Raw genomic sequence first — 18,808 nt, 5'->3', positions numbered from 1 at the left:
TTTGCAATGAGGGGAAGCAGGCCGGGGGCGGAGCTAATTACCAGACTTTAGCCCTGCCCCCGTCCCGCCTCCTCTCATTGCAAATCGTGCAGGGGGGCGGACAGGGGGTGGAGAGGAGGCAGAGGGGGGGAACGGGAGCTCAGAGCACTCCTCCCGGCTCTTCCAGCCTCCTCCTCTTGCAGAGAGAGATGCCGTATATCGGCTGGGGTGAATACCCGGCCAATATACGGTCATCTGAATAAGCCCTTAGGCTACCTACATACGGGCAGCCAACGTGCAATTTATGCATCGATGCGAGGTTATTTTTAGGCAAAATGCCTTGCATTGCATCTGTGAAATGTCGATCCTCCTGCGGGAGTTTCATACGTGATAGAGGATCGGAAGTGTCTCCTATTGATTTCAATTGGAAATCTCACATGCACGTTGCACGCGCAGCACACGGCATGCGAGGCATTAAAGCTTCCATTGAAATCATTGGGCAGTGTGTTCAGAGGAATGTGAAAAGTTAGAGCATGTCACATCACTCATGTATATGACTCTATTCAAAAGAATGGGGTTCACATTCACGCGAGATTTGTGCATCTTGCAACGCATAATCTCACACGATTTTCTTGTCCATGTGAAACCAGCCTTAGGGCGCCCACCCACTGGCGATTTTTTTCCCTGCGAAATTCGCAGCATTTTTTTCTCTGCAGGGGTCTATGGGACTTGTAATGTTAAAATCGCGATCGCGCAAAATCGCAATTTACCGCGAAATCGCGATTTTGCGCGATCGCGATTTTAACATTACAAGTCCCATAGACCCCTGCAGAGAAAAAAATGCTGCGAATTTCGCAGGGAAAAAAAATCGCCAGTGGGTGGGCGCCCTAAGGGTGGATTCAGACGACCGTATATAGACTGGGTTTTCACGCCCAGCCGATATACAGCGTCCCTCTCTGCAGGGGGAGGAGGCTGGAAGAGCCGGTGGGAGCAGTGCTCTGAGCTCCCGCCCCCTCTCTGCCTCCTCTCCACTTCCCTGCACTATTTTCAATGAGGAGAGGCAGGATGGGGGCGGAGCTAATTCCAAGAATTTAGCCCCGCCCTGTTCTACCTCCTCTCATTGCAAATAGTGCAGAGGGGCGGAGAGGGGGTGGATAGAAGGCAGAGAGGGGGTGGGAGCTCAGTGCACTGCTCCCGGCTCTTCTAGCCTCCTCCCCCTGCAGAGAGAGACGCTGTATATCGTCTGGGCGTGAAAACCCGACCGATATACGGTCGTCTGAATGCACCCTTAAATAAATAAATTATCCCCCCAAATTTTTTAAAAGCATTACTAAGGCCAGATTCACACGAACAAATGTGTATTTGTGCATACACTTGTGACGCATTTTTATGCTTAGAGCGTTGTGTATTTGCATGTGCAAAAGTGTACTGTACTTTTTGCGCAAGTTGTCTGCAATTGAACACACAAAGAAACACACACAAATGCTCTCAGCCAGTGAAATGGCCAATTAGTTTAATTAGTTAAAGATGTGTTCTTACCCCATTGACTTCTATGTGGAAAATTGAGTATGCTGCTAGGCTTTTTGCACAACAGAATTGCGCACACCAAATACGAGCATGTGAACAAACCCATTAAAATCAATGGGGTCTATCTTCCTAACAAACCAGACAATAAAAGTACTTTAGTTTTCTCGTATAGTGAACGCAATAAAATAATTTAAGAACGTAATGCAAGAGTGGCTGATTTTTTTGTTCTCCTCTCAAAAAAGGTAATAAAAAGTAATCCAAAAGTCATACGTACCTCAAAACGGTACCATTAAAAACTACAACTCTTCCAGCAAAAAACAAGCCCGCTTATAGGTCTATTGCTAGAAAAGCAAAACTGTTATGGGCCTAGAATGCGACGATGAAGATTCAATTGTTTTTCTTTAAACCCCCCCCCCCCCCCCCCAAAAAAAACCAAGCCCACAATGAACAAGTTACATCTCTTGCAGAGCGACAATCCAATACCCTTGGTCCTTAAGGCACAAAATAGGCTGGTCTCTAAGGAGTTAAATAGTGGATAGGAAAGTAACATACAATAGTAACATGGTTTCTAAGCCATATAGGTTAGCCTATTCTTATGCAAAGTTGATCCCAAGGGAGGCAGAAACCCCCCTCCATGAGGTAGAAGTCAGTTTTCCTCACCTCAGGTAAACATCCTTCTCCAAATCTGGCAATCGGAATAAATCCTTGAATTAACAACAAATCTCCAGAAATCGAATAATCATAATTTGTAATGTTGTAATTTGTAAAGTCATAAAATTTGAGTGTGATACATTGAGTGACCCGTCAGGTAAGGTCAAAGTTCATATGATAAGTCTAGCGGCGCTGCTGAACTTCAGCCAACAGGGCCGCGAGGGAGTCAAGTGTTGTTAAGCGACATTCATATCAAGTGCTTACCAGTTTGACTGTTACCATGTCCCCAAAACAAGGAAGACCAAGCCGTGGACAGTGAACAGTTCAAGCCAAATCCTCGGCTCAACAGTTCTTAAAACAATTACAGCAATTTTTCCAAACATTTTATGTTCGCGCAGTGAACATCCGGTCAATCTAGTGATATTAACGTACGGTTGTGCAGCATTGTCCTCCCTAACCCTGTCCAAATTTAGTAAAATAATGTCTGTACTGTTTATCATCTATAATTTATCTCACTGTTACTGGTGCATGGTACCATTATAACGGTTAGAACGCCATGTTTCTAGTAGCAACGTACATGCCATCTATTATAGACGTGCCATAATGTATGCAAGGCGCATAGTATGATGCCAACATGCTGGACGTAGTGATATGCAGTTTATAAAAATGGCAGTAGTTTGCGTGTTGATGGTTGGTGAGCGGCTTTGTAGGGAAGAGACATCCTTATTGCTTATGATAACTGAGATTGCGCCAGTGGTGGTGGTGGCAGAGATTGGGTGCAGTATGAGCGGGTATGAGCAAGGTTCTCTGAAGGTGGACAGATGAATCTCCATGTGGAATGAATCTGAACAAAACCATGGTCAGTCGGAGGAGAATGGAGCTGCCTAATAAGACATGAGCAAAGTGAGGCATATATATATATATATATATATATATATATATATATATGTGCCCTAAAAGACTTGTCTGAGGACTCGAATTGTGTCCAGCTGCTATTCGATTACAGTGCAAAGCACTACCATCACCAGAGTGTCTGTCGAAACTGAACTCAAGTTTTGCATCTGAATGAGAACCAATAACCTTGTGTGCTTCTCAGGAGCCATTATGTCCTGCACAGAACTCAGGGTCTCAGTGACAATATACTCTTATTGTATATAAAAAGACACAATGGTGTACTGACCTGAAGAAAAGTCTAGTCCAGGCTGGAATGCTTTGTGGCTTTTTCATACTGGATAACAAATTTAAGTTCAATATGGTCACGTTTCTGTGGCCTGTGCTGGATACAGTTACTATCCTTTTCCTATCAGTAGTCCTGATTCCCGCATGTGCAGTGCGCGTTATCAGTGCAGTTGACAGCAGTCCCAGAGATCTGCCTATATATGAAATATCAGTGTTGTGTAATCATGCAGCTTTGCAGGGTGAGCAGCAAGAACGGGCTGGCAAATTTTGGCCTGGGGGGCAAGCACAAAAAGTGCGGTAAAAAGCACTAAAACGTACTTAAATAGAACAGACAGCGCTTGAAAATTGTGGCATTGCAAATGGGGCATTCGAGCGCATGTTTGCGTGGCCCCTTTGAAATCAATGACAGTGTTGGACCACGGTTAGCACAGCGCTGGAGACACCGCACTAATCGCAGTAAGCAGCAGCATGTGTGAGAGTGGCCTAACGCCTCATGTCCATGGGGAAATTCGGTCCCGCATGGATTCCCCGTGCAGAATCCAGATGCTGCAATAAGCGCTGTAAAACACTAGTGTTCAAAGGCCACGATTTTCTAACACTGTCTGCTCTATTTCCGTGCTTTTTAGCGTTTTTTTGGTATGGGTAATATCTCTCCTTAGGAAGAGCACCAAGAAGGTGAGTGAGGCTGACTTATAAGGCCATGCATGCTCCTCTGGGTAATATGCAAATAAGGAAGATGGAAGAATACCTCGGCAGCGCCATCTATTGGATGGCTGCAAATCAATGCTTGACCCTTTATACAGGTCTGTAGAGCAATTATTGTGGATTGAAAACCAAACCAGAATCCATCCGCAGACAGCTGTTTTGGGGGTTTTGCCCCTCATCAGTGCGCAGTAGAATCCTGACTTGGCTAGTGAGAGGCCTGTGACGTGCATCAGGAGGGGTAACATCACTCCTTAGGTGGCGCTGCAGAGGTATTGTTCCACCTTCTTTATTAGTGCTTTTTAAACACACCTAATCACCCATCACAATGATGGAGTGCATTAAAAAATACTGTGGAATGCACTCAAAAATGGCGTGCAAATTTTTTGGTAAAACACCCTGGCTTTGAACGTGGCATTTTGCAAACACATGTGTGAGAGTGGCCTTATTGTAGAAACGCATTGTGCAGCCGGCTACACCCAGCCAAACTATGGCCACATAAATGACCGGAAAAATGTTGCCAAGTGCCTCTCAGGTCCTATCACTAAGTTCCTCTCTAATCCTCTCACAGCTTGCAGCTTCCCCCATGCACAGAGATGGCAATATGCCTAATTTGGTTTTCATCAGCTTTGTTCTGCAAAATCTATAACAGGGCCCCAACTATAATGTTTTATTCATAGCACTGGGCTCCCTATATGGAGAAGAGAGGCTTTATGGGTCTCCTAAGGCTCCAGGGTCCGGGCACAACTGCATCCCCTATAGTTATGCCAGTGCTCCCACTATCTGATCTTAACTTCCTCTGCTTTACTGTCAAGTATTGTTGTCTCTCTAAGGACATTCCTACCAACCACTTAAGGCCCATTTACACGAGCCGATCATCACTATAAAAAAAATAGCTAAAAGGCGATCATTTTAGTGATAATCGTTGCATCTAAATGTGCGCCCATCGTGCATTTTTCGTGCACTGCTAGCTGATCATTGAATTCAGTCCAACCTAAAAATCGCTGTTCAGGCTTATGAGCAGCTCTCCATAGGGAGTGCTGATTGCATTGTTTCCCCGCTAGAGAACAAAGGATCTGAATGCAGATAAGAGCCCTCAGGCTCTTAACTGCATTCAGCTTAGGCTTCATTTGCACACTTAATTGCTCTTAAGTAGCTGAGTAGCTACTTAAAAGTTTATGCAAAATGATCGCTCAAAGCTGTCACTAAAACTGTTGTTTGAGTGATCATTGGCCTGTGTAAATGGGCTTTTATGCAGAAATCTACGGCCTGTTGACACCCAGCAATTTTCAGACTACTTACAGTAATCTCTGTCCCCGATCTCTTCCCTCTCTTGTCCTGATCTGGCTGTTGAGCACTGCAATAAAACTCTTAAAACTGTATTGGATCAATTGGCCCCCCCATTTCCTGACCCTCTTGATACAGACCACGACAGCCCTGGCTCACACCTCAAACACTTTTCCTTCGGCCCTGCTCTAGATGTGCTTTACGTGTGTGCAGAAAATCACAAACGGCTGCGGATATTCTCCACCACAAATTCATTGCCAGAACATAGAACTTTGCCCTTCAACATGCCAAACAAGCCTACATTACGTCTCTCATCTCCTCACTATCCAATAACCCAAAATGACTCTATTCATTCCTTTCTCAACCCTAAAATACTGCCCCCTATGACGGATCTCGGTACTGAAGATCTGGCGCTTATTTCAAAGAGAAAATTGGCAACATTCGGCAGGAAAAACTTCCCAGTCCCCAATTAGCTTTCATCCTCTTCCCTCCTGCACCCCCTCTAGTTCACTGCCAGGATCTGACCTAACAAGAGAAGTCTCCAGGCTCCTCTCTTCTTGCCCTACTATCTGCATTAGTGACCCCATTCTCTCTTACCTCCTTAAGGGTACTTTTAGATGAGCCAATTTATCATTTGAACAAGCAAACGAGTGAGGTTACACTATATAGCATGCAGCGTCAGAGGTCAGACCTCTGTGTGTGTAAGTAATGGAGATGTTCTAAAGCTCCATCAGCAGTCGGAACTGTACAAGTGGAGGCAGGGTTGCCCTAAATATCAGCAAAGGGCCCGAGCCAGGGGCCTCCAACTCTCTACTCCCTGACGAGCAGGTATAAACTCTATGGTCCTCATCATGGTTTATGGAGGTCTGCATATGAGCACCTTTCCCCCTTTTCTTTTTGCATGTTCTCAGTAACTGAACCATTCTGCATCTGTGGCTTTTCAGAGTATAGGGGGGGGGGGGGATTCAGATGGTGTGGTTGAGGTATTGTTAAAATTGCGCAGTAAAAGCCATAAGCAGATTTACCGCAATTTGCCGAGGTTTTTCTTGGGGTAAAATCACATAAACAAACGGTGCAAAAAAGTATGGGATTTTAATCCCCTAGGCTGGATTCACACGGGCATATATCGGCCAGGTTTTAACGCCCAACTGATATACGCTGATCACAGCGTATATCGGCCGACCGTGAAAACGGCAGGCCGATATACGCTCGTGTGAGAGAGGCCTTAGGAAGATTCTCATTGCTTTTCTCCCATCAAGTTTCAAATTAATTCTCAGTACCCCTGCCATGGTAAACTCTAAAGCAAATGGGAACTTCATGGACTTTCTTTTGCTTATAAACATGGGATGAAATTCCAAGAGACACTATCACCTATTGTTTTGGAAACTGTAGTTGGATCTCCACTAGGTTCAGAACTAGGTGATGAAGAGACTGAACCATTTGAGATTATCATGGAACCTAAATACCATGAGGTTTTGTCCTTTCTGTTAATTTTTTATCCACACTTCTCTATCATCCCAGAATTGCCATGGCTGCAGGCTCAGAACCCCACAATGGACTGGGATTCCAAAAAAGTATTTTTCCCACCATAGATCCCTTCCCAAGAGAATTTATCAAAACAACCTCATGAAAATGTTGGGGAGGACTTTGAAGTATCCACTAAATTACCATCCATATACAAAGAAGTCAGTGATATATGTGATAAAAAGAACGCTAACAAAGTTCCTCCACACCGACTTTATGCCTGCTCGTAAAACTGGTAACTGGCACACCCATACCCTTTGAAGGCGTATATCCATTGGCAGAGCCCGAACTGAAGGCCCACAAAGAATTTATAGTTGAGAATTTAGATAAGGGGTTTATTTGTTCATTCTCGTCTCCAATCTGATATCGAAACACATCGTGTGATAAAGCCTTCACTTTTTTTTGCTGGTCTTCCTATTGTTCCAGAGGCATATCCACCTTAAACTGTGAGTATTCATTATCAAATTTAGTGCATCTTGTAAATAGGAATCTTGGGATTATCCTACATTTCAATACACAGAAGGTCTTGAACGTTTTATGCAGCTGCAAATCCTCCTACATAACAAGGTTTTTCAGGCTTAAGCTAAAAATGCGCCTACATGATTCATGTGCTTTACTAGAGATCATTGATCCTACCAACTACGGTACATATGATATGTATTCATTCCAAGACTTATACAAATTTTTCTGTTAGGCAACATTCACACCTGTGCCATGTCTCTCCGCCTAATTTCCACTTTTCTATTCCATTTTGGCCAAGTGGAGGATGCATGTGTATGTTGGTGGTTGGAAGGATTAGCTGTTGGCTGAATGAACATCTAAGGGTCCTCTTTAGACAAGCTGATTCTCCTTTGGACAACCGAGACAGATCACCACTAGAGATGAGCGAGCATACTCGCTAAGGCAAACTACTCGAGCGAGTAGTGCCTTATGCGAGTACCTGCCCGCTCGTCTCAAAAGATTTGGGTGCCAGCGGGGGGAGCGGAGCGGCGGGGAAGAGCGGGGAGGAACGAGGGGGGAGATCTCTCACTCTCTCCCCCACGCTCCCCCTGCTCACTCCCGCAACTCACCGATCTCCCCCGCCAGCACCCGAATCTTTTGAGACAAGCGGGCAGGTACTCGCATAAGGCACTACTCGCTCAAGTAGTTTGCCTTAGCGAGTATGCTCGCTCATCTCTAATCACCACTAGCTCATTCACTCTTGTGCAACCCATTTAGACAGGAAGATGCATCGTTGGCTCGTTCAAACAAGAATCATTCAGAATCGTTCAGTCTTTTACATTCCCTGAAGAAGTGAATATGAAAGACTGAACAATTGCTGTTTAAGCCGAATGATAAGTGAACGAGGCAACGATGATTTTTATGCCTACATAAAATGAACATCAAACGAAAAGCGAACAATTCTCGTTTGTCGTTCAGCCATTGGCTCACGTTTAGAAAGAATGATTATCGTTCACTTTTGTTCGTTTGAATGATTTTTTTAATCTTTTGAGACGAGCGGGCAGGTACTCGCAAAAGGCAATACACGCTCGAGTAATTTGCCTTAGGGAGTACGCTCGCTCATCTCTGATAACAACCTATCAGACCCTGTGACCATATCGTGGTGGTCCGATGGGTGGGAGAGGGAGCCCCTCCCTATCTCAGCATTTTACATGCTGCGGTCGCATTGACCGCGGCATTTAAAAGGTTGAAAAGCAAGGATCCGTGGTTTCTTTAGTCCCCGCTGTTAGAAAAGATGCCAGGATGTCATCCGACAGCCAAGCACTCACTCTTCCTGACAGGAGAGACCTGCGCTGAACTTCTCATGCAGCCGCCATCTAAAAACGGCGCATCAGAATAAAGGCCGTCATCATAAGACGTATGGGCGGTCGTTAACGGGTTAAGTTTTCAGAGAAAGCTTAAGCCTTGCTTGAGTATTGCATGACTAAGCTGTTGTCCCTAGTTCCTTTCTCATGCTCCAGGGAACTCTCTTCACCAGACTGTTCTCATAGTCTTGTGGATTACCTACTACATTCTGTTTCTCGTAAATTGTCTCTCAAGTTCCCTATGAGTAATCTAACCTGTGCTCTGCTCACCTTCTTCCAGACAAGTGGATTCTAGCCGCGACCCACCAGTATCATAACAACTTTTTGGGTAGCTTATATCTACTGCATATGTAAATAGTAACAAAAGTGACCAAACTGTAAGCCTCACTGGGCTAAATCACTGCAGCCGTAATGTCAATCCTGACAAAAGCAATGATTCATGAAAATAGTTGGATCATATGACTGGCGTCATTTGGATAATGAAGCACAAACCTTGTAGCAGAAAGAAGCGACAGTTAAATGTGGGGTGTACAATGCAGTATATGTATTTTGTGTGCAAATGTAGCAAAGTTTAATTTGATACTTAAGAAATAAGTTCTGTACAATAGTGTATTTGCATTTCCAGTGGCTTCTGTTGTCTTAGGATAAGGCTGGTTTCACATCTGTGTTGAAACCACCTGCTGGAGGTTCCGTGACAGAGCTGGCTCAAAAGCCAGGCAGCTGGGTGAAAAACTGGCGAACCTCCGTTATAGTTAATGGGGTCCGTCTGACAGCGTTTCGTTCCGTCCAGAGACAGAACCATTCGGATGCGGGGATTCCCCTTTCCTACTCCCTGAATGGAGCAGGAAAGCCGAATCCCCAACACAGATGTGGAACCACCCTAACTTGTCACAGCAAGTTATCACAGTTATCTTAACTTAAACTTTGCAACATCTGTATTTCTAAATATACTATGGGGTCATATAAAGCAATGTTGCCTATGACATCCATCCAGATGTCTGCCTATGACATCCATCCAGATGTCTGCCCTTATCTGAACTATTCTTCTTTCGTAGTTGTTGTCTCTTATGTTATTTAATAAGCCTTTTATCTCCCCACATCATACAAGAGAAATACAGTATAGTATTGAATACATGCTTCTCTAGCATTGTATCATGTTCACAATGGACCTCACAAAGACTGTTGTCTCATAGAAAATGGCTTTTGATTTAGGTACAACAATGCAGCCAGCTTTCCCAGGCAAAACACCAAAGTAAAGGCCCACTTAGACACAACGATTATCGCTCAAAATTAAATAAAAAGCCGTCTTTTAAGCAATAACCATTGCGTCTAAATGCCTGCCCATCGAGCACTTTTGGTGCACTGTTCATTCATCGCTCACTTCTAGTTTTCTAAAAATGAGTGATGATTCTTATCAGCGGCACGAGGACACAGCAACTGTATACAGAAGATAGCGCTCCAGCTGTGTTCTGTATACCCCACTCAGAGCTCTCAGTTGGATACCAGCTGAAAGCTCAAAGAGGAATGAAGCTGTATACAGAAAACAGCGCTCCAGCTGTCTTCTGCATACCCCTCTTGGAGCGCTAAGCTCTATACCAGCTGAGCGCTCCGAGAACACAGCAGCTGTATACAGAAGACAGTGCTCCCGCTCATCTTCTGCATACAACAGGAGCCTTCATTTACACACTAATAAGCTCTTAAGTAGCTAATTAGCTACTTAAGAGCTTATGCAAAGTGAATGCTCAAAACTGTCACTCAAACTGTAGTTTGAGAGAATTTTGAGTGATCATCTCGCCGTGTAAATACACACAATGATTATCGCTCAAATAATTGCTTTTGAGCGAACTTTGAGCGATAATCATTGTGTCTAAATGGGCCTTAACAATGGATTTAGATTCTTTGTGTTATTTTACATAGGAGTTCAAAATTAAATTTCTAAATACTAATTTAAACTGCACCTCTTACCTAAAAAAAGCGAAGATGTCCATTGTGTGGGATGAACCATTTTGTCCATTTTATCAAATTCTACAAGTTGTGATCATCAGTTTGAATCAGTAGAAAATTAAGGTTTTCTGAAACATTGGTTCAAATCACAAGCTGTCCACTGAGTATATATAACGAATGGCACAGAGCCTGTCTAGGAAGTGCAATAGAAGTCTGCCACCCAACAAAAGCGATAAACCTGGTTGCCATAGATGGCAAACCTGGATAATTTAGTAAAAAAGCTCAAAAAAGGGACCAGTCCGATTGCCTCTCTTGAAAAATGTAATATTACAAGATATGGATACTAGATATCTGGAGATGGGACGTCATTCAGGGATTTATGCCGATTGTTAGATGGGGAGTCAGGAAGATATATGGGGCAATTGTCATCTGCCTTCCCCTGGATCAAGATTATAGGTTGGATCAGATGGAACTGCGTCTATTGGATAATGAAAAAGCACTATGCATGGTTGCAAAAAAGAATGATTGGGGCGGTGTAAGAAGTGAGCCTTTCCTACTCCTAAGAGGAAGGCGTGCATGGTATGACCCTTTGAAGTTCTACTAAATGGTCAAGAAAACTCATAAAGATGGGAAGCACATTTGACTAGCTATTATTTAGCCCATCTGCTTAATGAGCAGAAGTGTCCCCTCTAGCTCAACATTACTAGAACATTGGTAAAGGCCCATTTAGACCCAACGATTCTCGCTCAAAAAATGGTCAAAGCCGTCTTTTGAGTGAGAATCATTGGGTCTAACTGTATGGACATCGTGCAGTTTTCGTTAGCAAGTCGTTCATCGTTGTCTTTCATCAAGCTGAAAGTGAACGATGGGCCTTATCAGAGCCACGCGCTGAGTTCTCAGCGGGATACTGCTGATACTATTGTTTCAGCTGGTATTCTGCTGGGAGAATACAGACGGAGTATGAAGAGGACAGCGCTGCAGCTGTGTTCTGCATACCCCCTCGGAGTGCTCAGCTGTATACCAGCTGAACGCTCCAAGAACTCAGCAGGAGTATGCAGAAAACAGCTGTGTTCTGTATACCCAACTCGGAGCGCTCAGCTGTATACCAGTTGTGTGATCCGAGAAGACAACAACTGTATACAGAAGACAAGCGGCCCTGCTTGTCTTCTGCATACCCCGCTATATACTAGCTGAGCGCTCCGAGAAGACAACAGTTGTTTGCAGAAGATAGCGGTCCCGCTTGTCTTCTGCATACAGTGTGAGCCTTCATTTACACACTTATGCAAAGTGAATGCTCAAAGCTGTCACTCAAATGTCTTATAAACGATTTTTGAGCGAGAATCGTTGTCTAAATGGGCCGTAAGATGCAACAAATGTGAACTGGCTTATGGGACATTTATTTAAGAGTATTGTAATTAAAACTGAGCAGTCACAATCAAAGTCATGCCGACAGTTATAAAAGCATATTGACTCTCTCCATGATAGACCTCTATAAAGGAAAACTCATAAAACCTCACCTGGCTCTGGGGTACAATTTGCTAACTTGTCTTTTCACACACAGTCCCTTAGAATTCTAAGTGTTTAAATCATCCATGCTTCATTGTGCTTCTTGTTCCATGGATGCCTGTTGAACTAACTTTCGAAGCCATCAGGTGACCACCACCTATGGGTAAGTCACCTATGGGTAAGCCAGCAAGTGACCACCACCTATGGGTAAGTCTCCTAGCTTCTTACAACTTCTGTGCAACCTTCCCTTACCTTATTCCTTCCTACCCTCTCTGTCTTTTCCTTCACCGTATTTCATCCTTCTTAATCACTTGGCAACTTCACTCCCCATGCCTCGGTCTCTAGAGGACTGGAGTACGTAGCTCTCACTTTTAACTATGCTTCTTTTTGGCCACCAGAGGTTTCCAGGCTCCAGCTTAATAATATCAGTCAATTTAAAAAATTATTAAATAATATAACCTTCGCTTATAACTCTATAAAAACTGGAATTGGACACTGCCCATATGTGGATAACCTGTTGAGCACATGATCTCCCTATTGCTGAAGGCCTTTAAACACATCACACGCTTTAAGACTTGCCCTTATGGTTACGAGGACATGATCTTAATGACAATGGTAAACTCATTAATTATGGTTTCCTTCAATAAAACCTAATCTGTCTAGTACAAAGCACAAAATACAGATGTGAACAAACATCCCTATGGGAGTAGGAAGCCATCAACATTGCAGATCAGCTTCCAACCGTATTCTACTCTTTAAATTATCATTTCGAGTGAAGGCTACATTGGCAACTTTCCAAGCATGTTTCCCCCACGGGCATGGCGATTTGAAAGGATCTTTCCATCTACAAAGCCACATTTGCAGCATGAGCGTGACTTGTACAGATGTATAACTTTCCTAAAACCCTTTAAGGCATAGCAAAAAAAGTAATGTCACTCCGTGGGCTAGGCTGTGTTGCTGAGAGGGTGCATTGTGTTATTACACAGTTTACTTCAATTATTTTCCATAGGAAAATGGCTGGGCATATACACTGCATATATCTAAAAGGTACGGATTAGAAAAACGCCGCTGTTTTCTTCCAAAAACAGTGCCACACTTGTCCACAGGTTGTGTGTGATATTGCAGCTCAGCCCCATTTGCTGCAAGGGAGTTGAACTGCAATACAAGACTACCCATAGACATATGTAGTATGGTTTCTAGAAGAAAACAACCAAGTTCTTCTAAATCTGTATAGCTTCTTTAAGGAAAGGATGCAGCAACTGAACATGGGTGTAACATGCTGCAACTGTTAGCTTATAACTACTGTACCGGGAGACCTGAAGGGTCTACCCAATGATAAGTGCAGCTACTCTAGTATTACAGTGGCTTACCATCTCAGATCTGCTAAGTCTATAGGAAAGCAGAAGCCCTGGTCAGGCTAGATTTGGAAATCCATGTATGAGAGTGCTAGTAAGTTGCATTCATATCTACTGAATGGAGAAGTGTCCATGTATGTCTGGTCATCTATCCATTAGACCTAATGCTAAGACATTAGAATAAATATCATAGCCACAGTATATTCATGGCCAGGACGATCTGAAAATATGGTGGGTCTTCCTTTCAATGAAGTAACGCTGACATCTTGTCTGTGTGGGTCTAATAACTACTATAGAAGCCTTAAGGACATAACAGAGAGAATGCTGTTCCATCAGCTGAGCTACACCATCAACTTTATTGTAGCAACATCTACCGTGCTGCATTGTGACAGTAAACTATGAAGACACAACTCCTTATAGTTGGAGTAGTTCTTGTAGAGTTGACATTTCTATCTGCATCAAGAAAACGTTACTCTCCCAATGATCTGCAGTTCAGATCTCCCGCCAGGTTCCAGATCTGGGGGGCAAAAAAAGCAACACTGCCCCGACTTTGGGCTGTTAGACCTCTTCACTCAAAAAACTCTACAAGGAAGTGGATCTCTTAGTTCATCAGAAGACCCGCCTAAGCTGGAGGCTGTCTGCTTTTGGCACTTGGCCAGAATGAAGGAAGCACCAAAGAATATCTCATGTACATGGACTGACTCTATGTAAAGATTTTATCTATGTCTTCGAATAGCTGATACTTTGCACTACATAACTGTGCAGGTATTGATCCTAGCCATCTCTTTACGGTAATGATGTTCAACCTGCGGTTCTCCAGTGGTTCAAAACCACAACTCCGAGCATACTAAGTCAGGGGATTCTAGAAGTTGTAACTTTACAACCACTCGAGAGCCACAAGTTAAGTACCATCGGTTGATGGAATTCGGATGTAGATATCTTATTCTAACCATTGTGATTTTTTTTAACCCCATGAACATCCCTATACAATGAACACTGAGGTGGCTTTGGTGTAGCCTTCTTTTCCAGATCATTGCAACGAATTCCTCAATAAGGTGCTAGATTTACAGAATTGACCAGTTTGGATAGCAGGTGCAGAAGGTTTTATGGCGATGCTTTGCATAAGTGTACGCTGTAATCTGCAGAACATAATACAGGTGATGCACACCTGTCCCACTATTCTCCCTGAAGACTAGTTCTCCCTTCTCTGTGCTTCCAAATCACTTCTTTATTTTACTAGTATCTCCTCTGAGAATAGTAAAAGCTTCAGAGTAATTGCACTGCAGCAAATCAGTAAGTCGCCTCTTGTATATTTGCCTTATCCAAGTCGTATCCATGCCCCCTTGTCTGTCATATACTGCACTAAGTTTCCACTTACAGGACCCTTCACCTGCTAGGTATGTCCAGAATATTTCTGCAAGACGCACAGATGCAGATTTCTGCTCCATTACCCATATATGAATACATGCAAATTTTGGTGCATCTTGCAGAAATATTCCGCAAGGATCCTAAGCTACTCCTCAAACCTGCCTTATCTATGCTTCCCCTTCCGAAACATTAACCCTTCCTATGCCACACACCCATAGAAATGAACTAATATTGAAAGTTTTATCACAGCCCATACCTGAATCCGCGCAATGGGGCCATGGCTCATCATGGTGCTCAGTAATGCTTCTGCCGTGTGACTGGGGCGTGAGAAGTTTTAGAGGTAACAACCTAAATTGTATCAAAGGCAGAGAATGGAAACTGTATCATCCGTGTCGTCACTGGACCTGTTGATGTACCTCCGCCCTGTTAGAACATTAACCCTTCAACAATCTAACCTTGCAGAAAGAATGGATAGCAGAATGTTGTGCCAATATTGTGGGAATGGATAAGACTCAAAAGTGACGGAACAATTCTAAAGCCGCAGATTGAAAGAGGACAGAAAGTTGTGCAAATCGGGATCTGAATTACAAGTTTGTAATAAGTAGAAGAAGACTTTCCCTAATGTGTCGTCAGTGAATTCCTACCATCCCGTTCTATGGCTAATGTGAAAAATCCTTCTGACATGAGGAGGTTTACCCAGAAGAGCTAAGTAGATGTTGCAGATGATTGATACAAGAAGTTTAAGTTCAGACTTTGCAGTTTGCAGCATTTAATTACAGCTGTTTGGACCACTGATTTACAACCTGAGCTCTGGTGAAACTGCAACTTCCAAAATGCAAAGCATGCTGGGAGTGGTAGTTTCACAAAAGAAGAGAGCTGCAGGTTGCACATTGAGGTTGGATTCACACGAACGTATTTACACGTGCAATACGCAGAGAATAGAGCCCTTTGATTTCAATGGCTTCATTCATATTTTTTACACGTACATTACGGTCGGGCAAAAAAAAAAAAAGAACATGTTCTATATTTCTGCGTATTTGCACACCAAAGGTCTCCATAGAAGTTAACCTGGGGGGGGGGGGGGGGGGGTGCGCAAATGCGCGTGCAATGCGCAAGGAGATGCGTGAAGCACTGTGGAATTTTGCTGGAAAAAGAACACATCAGGAGCTTATTGGCCATTTTAATCAGGCCGTTAGTCAGATATATGTGTAAAAAAGCTTAGTTCAGTGCGCAAATACATTGAGCTAAGCCGTGTGCAATTGCGCATATGCTCCTGTGAAGCCGGCCTAAGACGTATTCAAACGACGGTATTTGTGTGCAAGACATTCGCATGCATAATACGCAGAAAATAGAATCTATTGATTTCACATTTACATGTGTGTATTTTGTGTGTACAATTCGGTTACGCAAAAAATACGCAGCATGCTCTATTTTCTTAATCATTTGCGCAGGCAAGGAACACGAGCCGAACTCATTACACTAAATGGATATTTCAATGAGAGCATAAAAAATATAGTAAAATGCGCTGATGCGTGCGCAAATAAGCAACGCCCAATTAGCAAAAACACGCAGCAATACACATACTGTCGTGTGGCACAAGCCTAAGGCTGGGTTCACACAGGGAGGAAATCCCATGAAATCTTGCAGAATGTCCGCAGCGGGATTGTAGGGAAATTCAGCGAGATTTACGTAGCTGAAGTCCCGAAACATTTGGCGCAGGTTTTGAAAGCACCGTATTCCGCTGTGGCTATCTCTCCCCATAGAGTGAGGCCACAGTGGAAACAGCGATAGTGAGGAGAGAGCCTGCAGTAGAAACGGTGATACAATTGACATGTCGCGGCTTTGAATTCTGTGTGGCATGTCAGTTTCAGTACTTGGCCACAGCAGACTGCCCGCTGCATGTGGACAAAATTTTTGCAAATGTTATCTACCTTGCTGCTTAGTCTCAGCTAAGGCGGAAGGCGGAATTTCAGCCCCACGTAACCCAGGCTAATGCAGCATCTGAGTGGAAAGTCAGCCGTTGTGGAGACCACGAGATTCTCAACATGGTTATCAACGGTAGTTCTGCGATCTCAAAAAAATGTAAAAATTAATCTTGTTGTTTGTATAGCGCCAACTTATTCTGCAGCACTTCTAAGTAATTTATTTATAACCACCACCACCAAGCTGGGTAGTCATTTTACCCACATTGGAAGTATGGAAGGCTGAGTCGACCTTGAGCCAGCTACCTGAACCATGTGGGGATTGAATTCACAACCGTCAGGTCTGCATTTCTGCTGCCTTAGTACTCTGCACTAGATGAGGTTCTCACCCTGACAATGGTGGAACGTGGCCCAGTTCGGTCGTCTGCAGTGCAAAAAGAGCAGGTAGATGTAAATGATGGTAGTTAGTCCTAACGGTGTTGTCACGTGACGCCAGTACCTCTTCTCAAGCAAACGGTTGCTCAAAGTTAAATAAAAGAGTCCACATACAAAGAGATTTTTAAACCATAGGTACGTGGTTTTTTTTTACTCACATAATCCAACTTTGACTTTTCCAAGATCCAAAACTTTTTTATGTTTTCGTGGTCATAGCTGGATGAGGGCTTGTTTTATGCTGTACAACTTGTATTTTTTTTGCCACCATTTAAAGCATCATATAAAATATAAATTGGGGTAAAATAAAAAACACAATTGCACCATTTTTGGAGTGGATTTCATTTTACGGCATTCACAGTGAAGTAAAAATGAGATATTTAGCTTATTCTGTGGGTCCTTAGGATTCTGGAAATAGCAAATTTATATAGTTCTTTGTATGTTGTACTATAAAAAATGAAAAACAGTGGTTAAAAATATATACTCCAATTCACCGAAAATAAGCCCTACCCTGATTTTCAAGGGGAAAACGGGGCTTGAAATACAAGCCATCGCCCCAAAATAAGCCCTAGCTACACTACATGGAATAAAAAAAACAGCAATACTCACCTAGCTGCCGGCGTCTGAGTCCCCTCGCACTGACACAGCACTCTCTTTCTGGTGACGGGGCTTGGAATACCCCACCTCCTGCAAGCGAGTGCTGTGATTGGATCAAGCGCCAGCCAATCAGAAACATCTCAAAGATGATCAACAGTAATAAAAGCCCCCAGAGCTAAATTTCAAGTGTCATACTAAAGAGTGTAAATATTTATGTCAATGCAAAATGTTAGTTTTTCATTTTTTTAACATTTACACAGGATTTTCGGCATTCTATTCTCACTTTGCCATTATGGGGTATTCAGTGCAGAATGAGGGGGGAAAACTTGATTTTTTTTTTAAATCCACACAAGCCAAAACATAACAAGATGTAAAAAAAAAAAAAAAAAAAAAAAGAAAAGGGTTTAAAAACTTCCGGGACCCACTGTAAGCTTATGTTTTTACACCGTATAAATCACAAAGGAGTATCAAGGGTTAATATTAGAGATGAGCGAATATACTCGTTTCGAGTAATTACTCGATCGAGCACCGCGATTTTCGAGTACTTCTGTACTCGGGAGGTGTGGCGGAGCGGGGGGGTAGCAGCGGGGAACAGGGGGGAGCCCTCTCTCTCTCCCTCTCCCCCCCACTCGCCGCTGCAACCCCCCACTCACCCACGGCGCCCCCCCCGAATCTTTTCGCCCGAGTACGGAAGTACTCGAAAATCGCGGCGCTTGGGCGAAAAAGGGGCGTGGCCGAGTAGGTTCGCTCATCTCTAGTTAATATACAACCAAAGTAAAGAGATATTTGATGTTACAGTGTTGCCATAGTTATGTAATATTTAACTTGTGAGAGACTTATAGTAGCGAAATAGTGATACAATGAAGGAAGAAATAGTGATAATCACAGTAGTACTAATTTATGTAACAGGAAGGCAATAGCGATGTAATAATGATGCATTAGTGATGTCATACTGCATACTAATGCACTAGTAATATAATAGTGAAATATTAGTGAGGTAATAGTAGATGTCATCAAGATACAGAATTCA

The 18,808-nt window shown here is 43.3% G+C and overlaps 1 protein-coding gene across 1 annotated transcript in view; it reads right to left on the bottom strand.

Moving 5' to 3' along the window:
* The window catches only part of PKP3 (plakophilin 3), a 55,600-nt gene extending 40,407 nt beyond the window's left edge, over positions 1-15,193 (bottom strand). The window contains exon 1 of the mRNA XM_066583067.1: positions 15,084-15,193. Within this exon, the coding sequence (XP_066439164.1) occupies positions 15,084-15,116 (33 nt within the window). The 5' untranslated portion in view covers positions 15,117-15,193. The remainder of the gene's footprint in view (positions 1-15,083) is intronic.
* Positions 15,194-18,808: the final 3,615 nt, after the last annotated feature.

Source organism: Eleutherodactylus coqui, chromosome 11, assembly GCF_035609145.1.
Source record: "Eleutherodactylus coqui strain aEleCoq1 chromosome 11, aEleCoq1.hap1, whole genome shotgun sequence".
Classification (NCBI taxonomy): Eukaryota; Metazoa; Chordata; class Amphibia; order Anura; family Eleutherodactylidae; genus Eleutherodactylus; species Eleutherodactylus coqui.
Note: the sequence above shows the minus strand (reverse complement) of the source record. Positions and strands in the feature narration are given on the sequence as shown.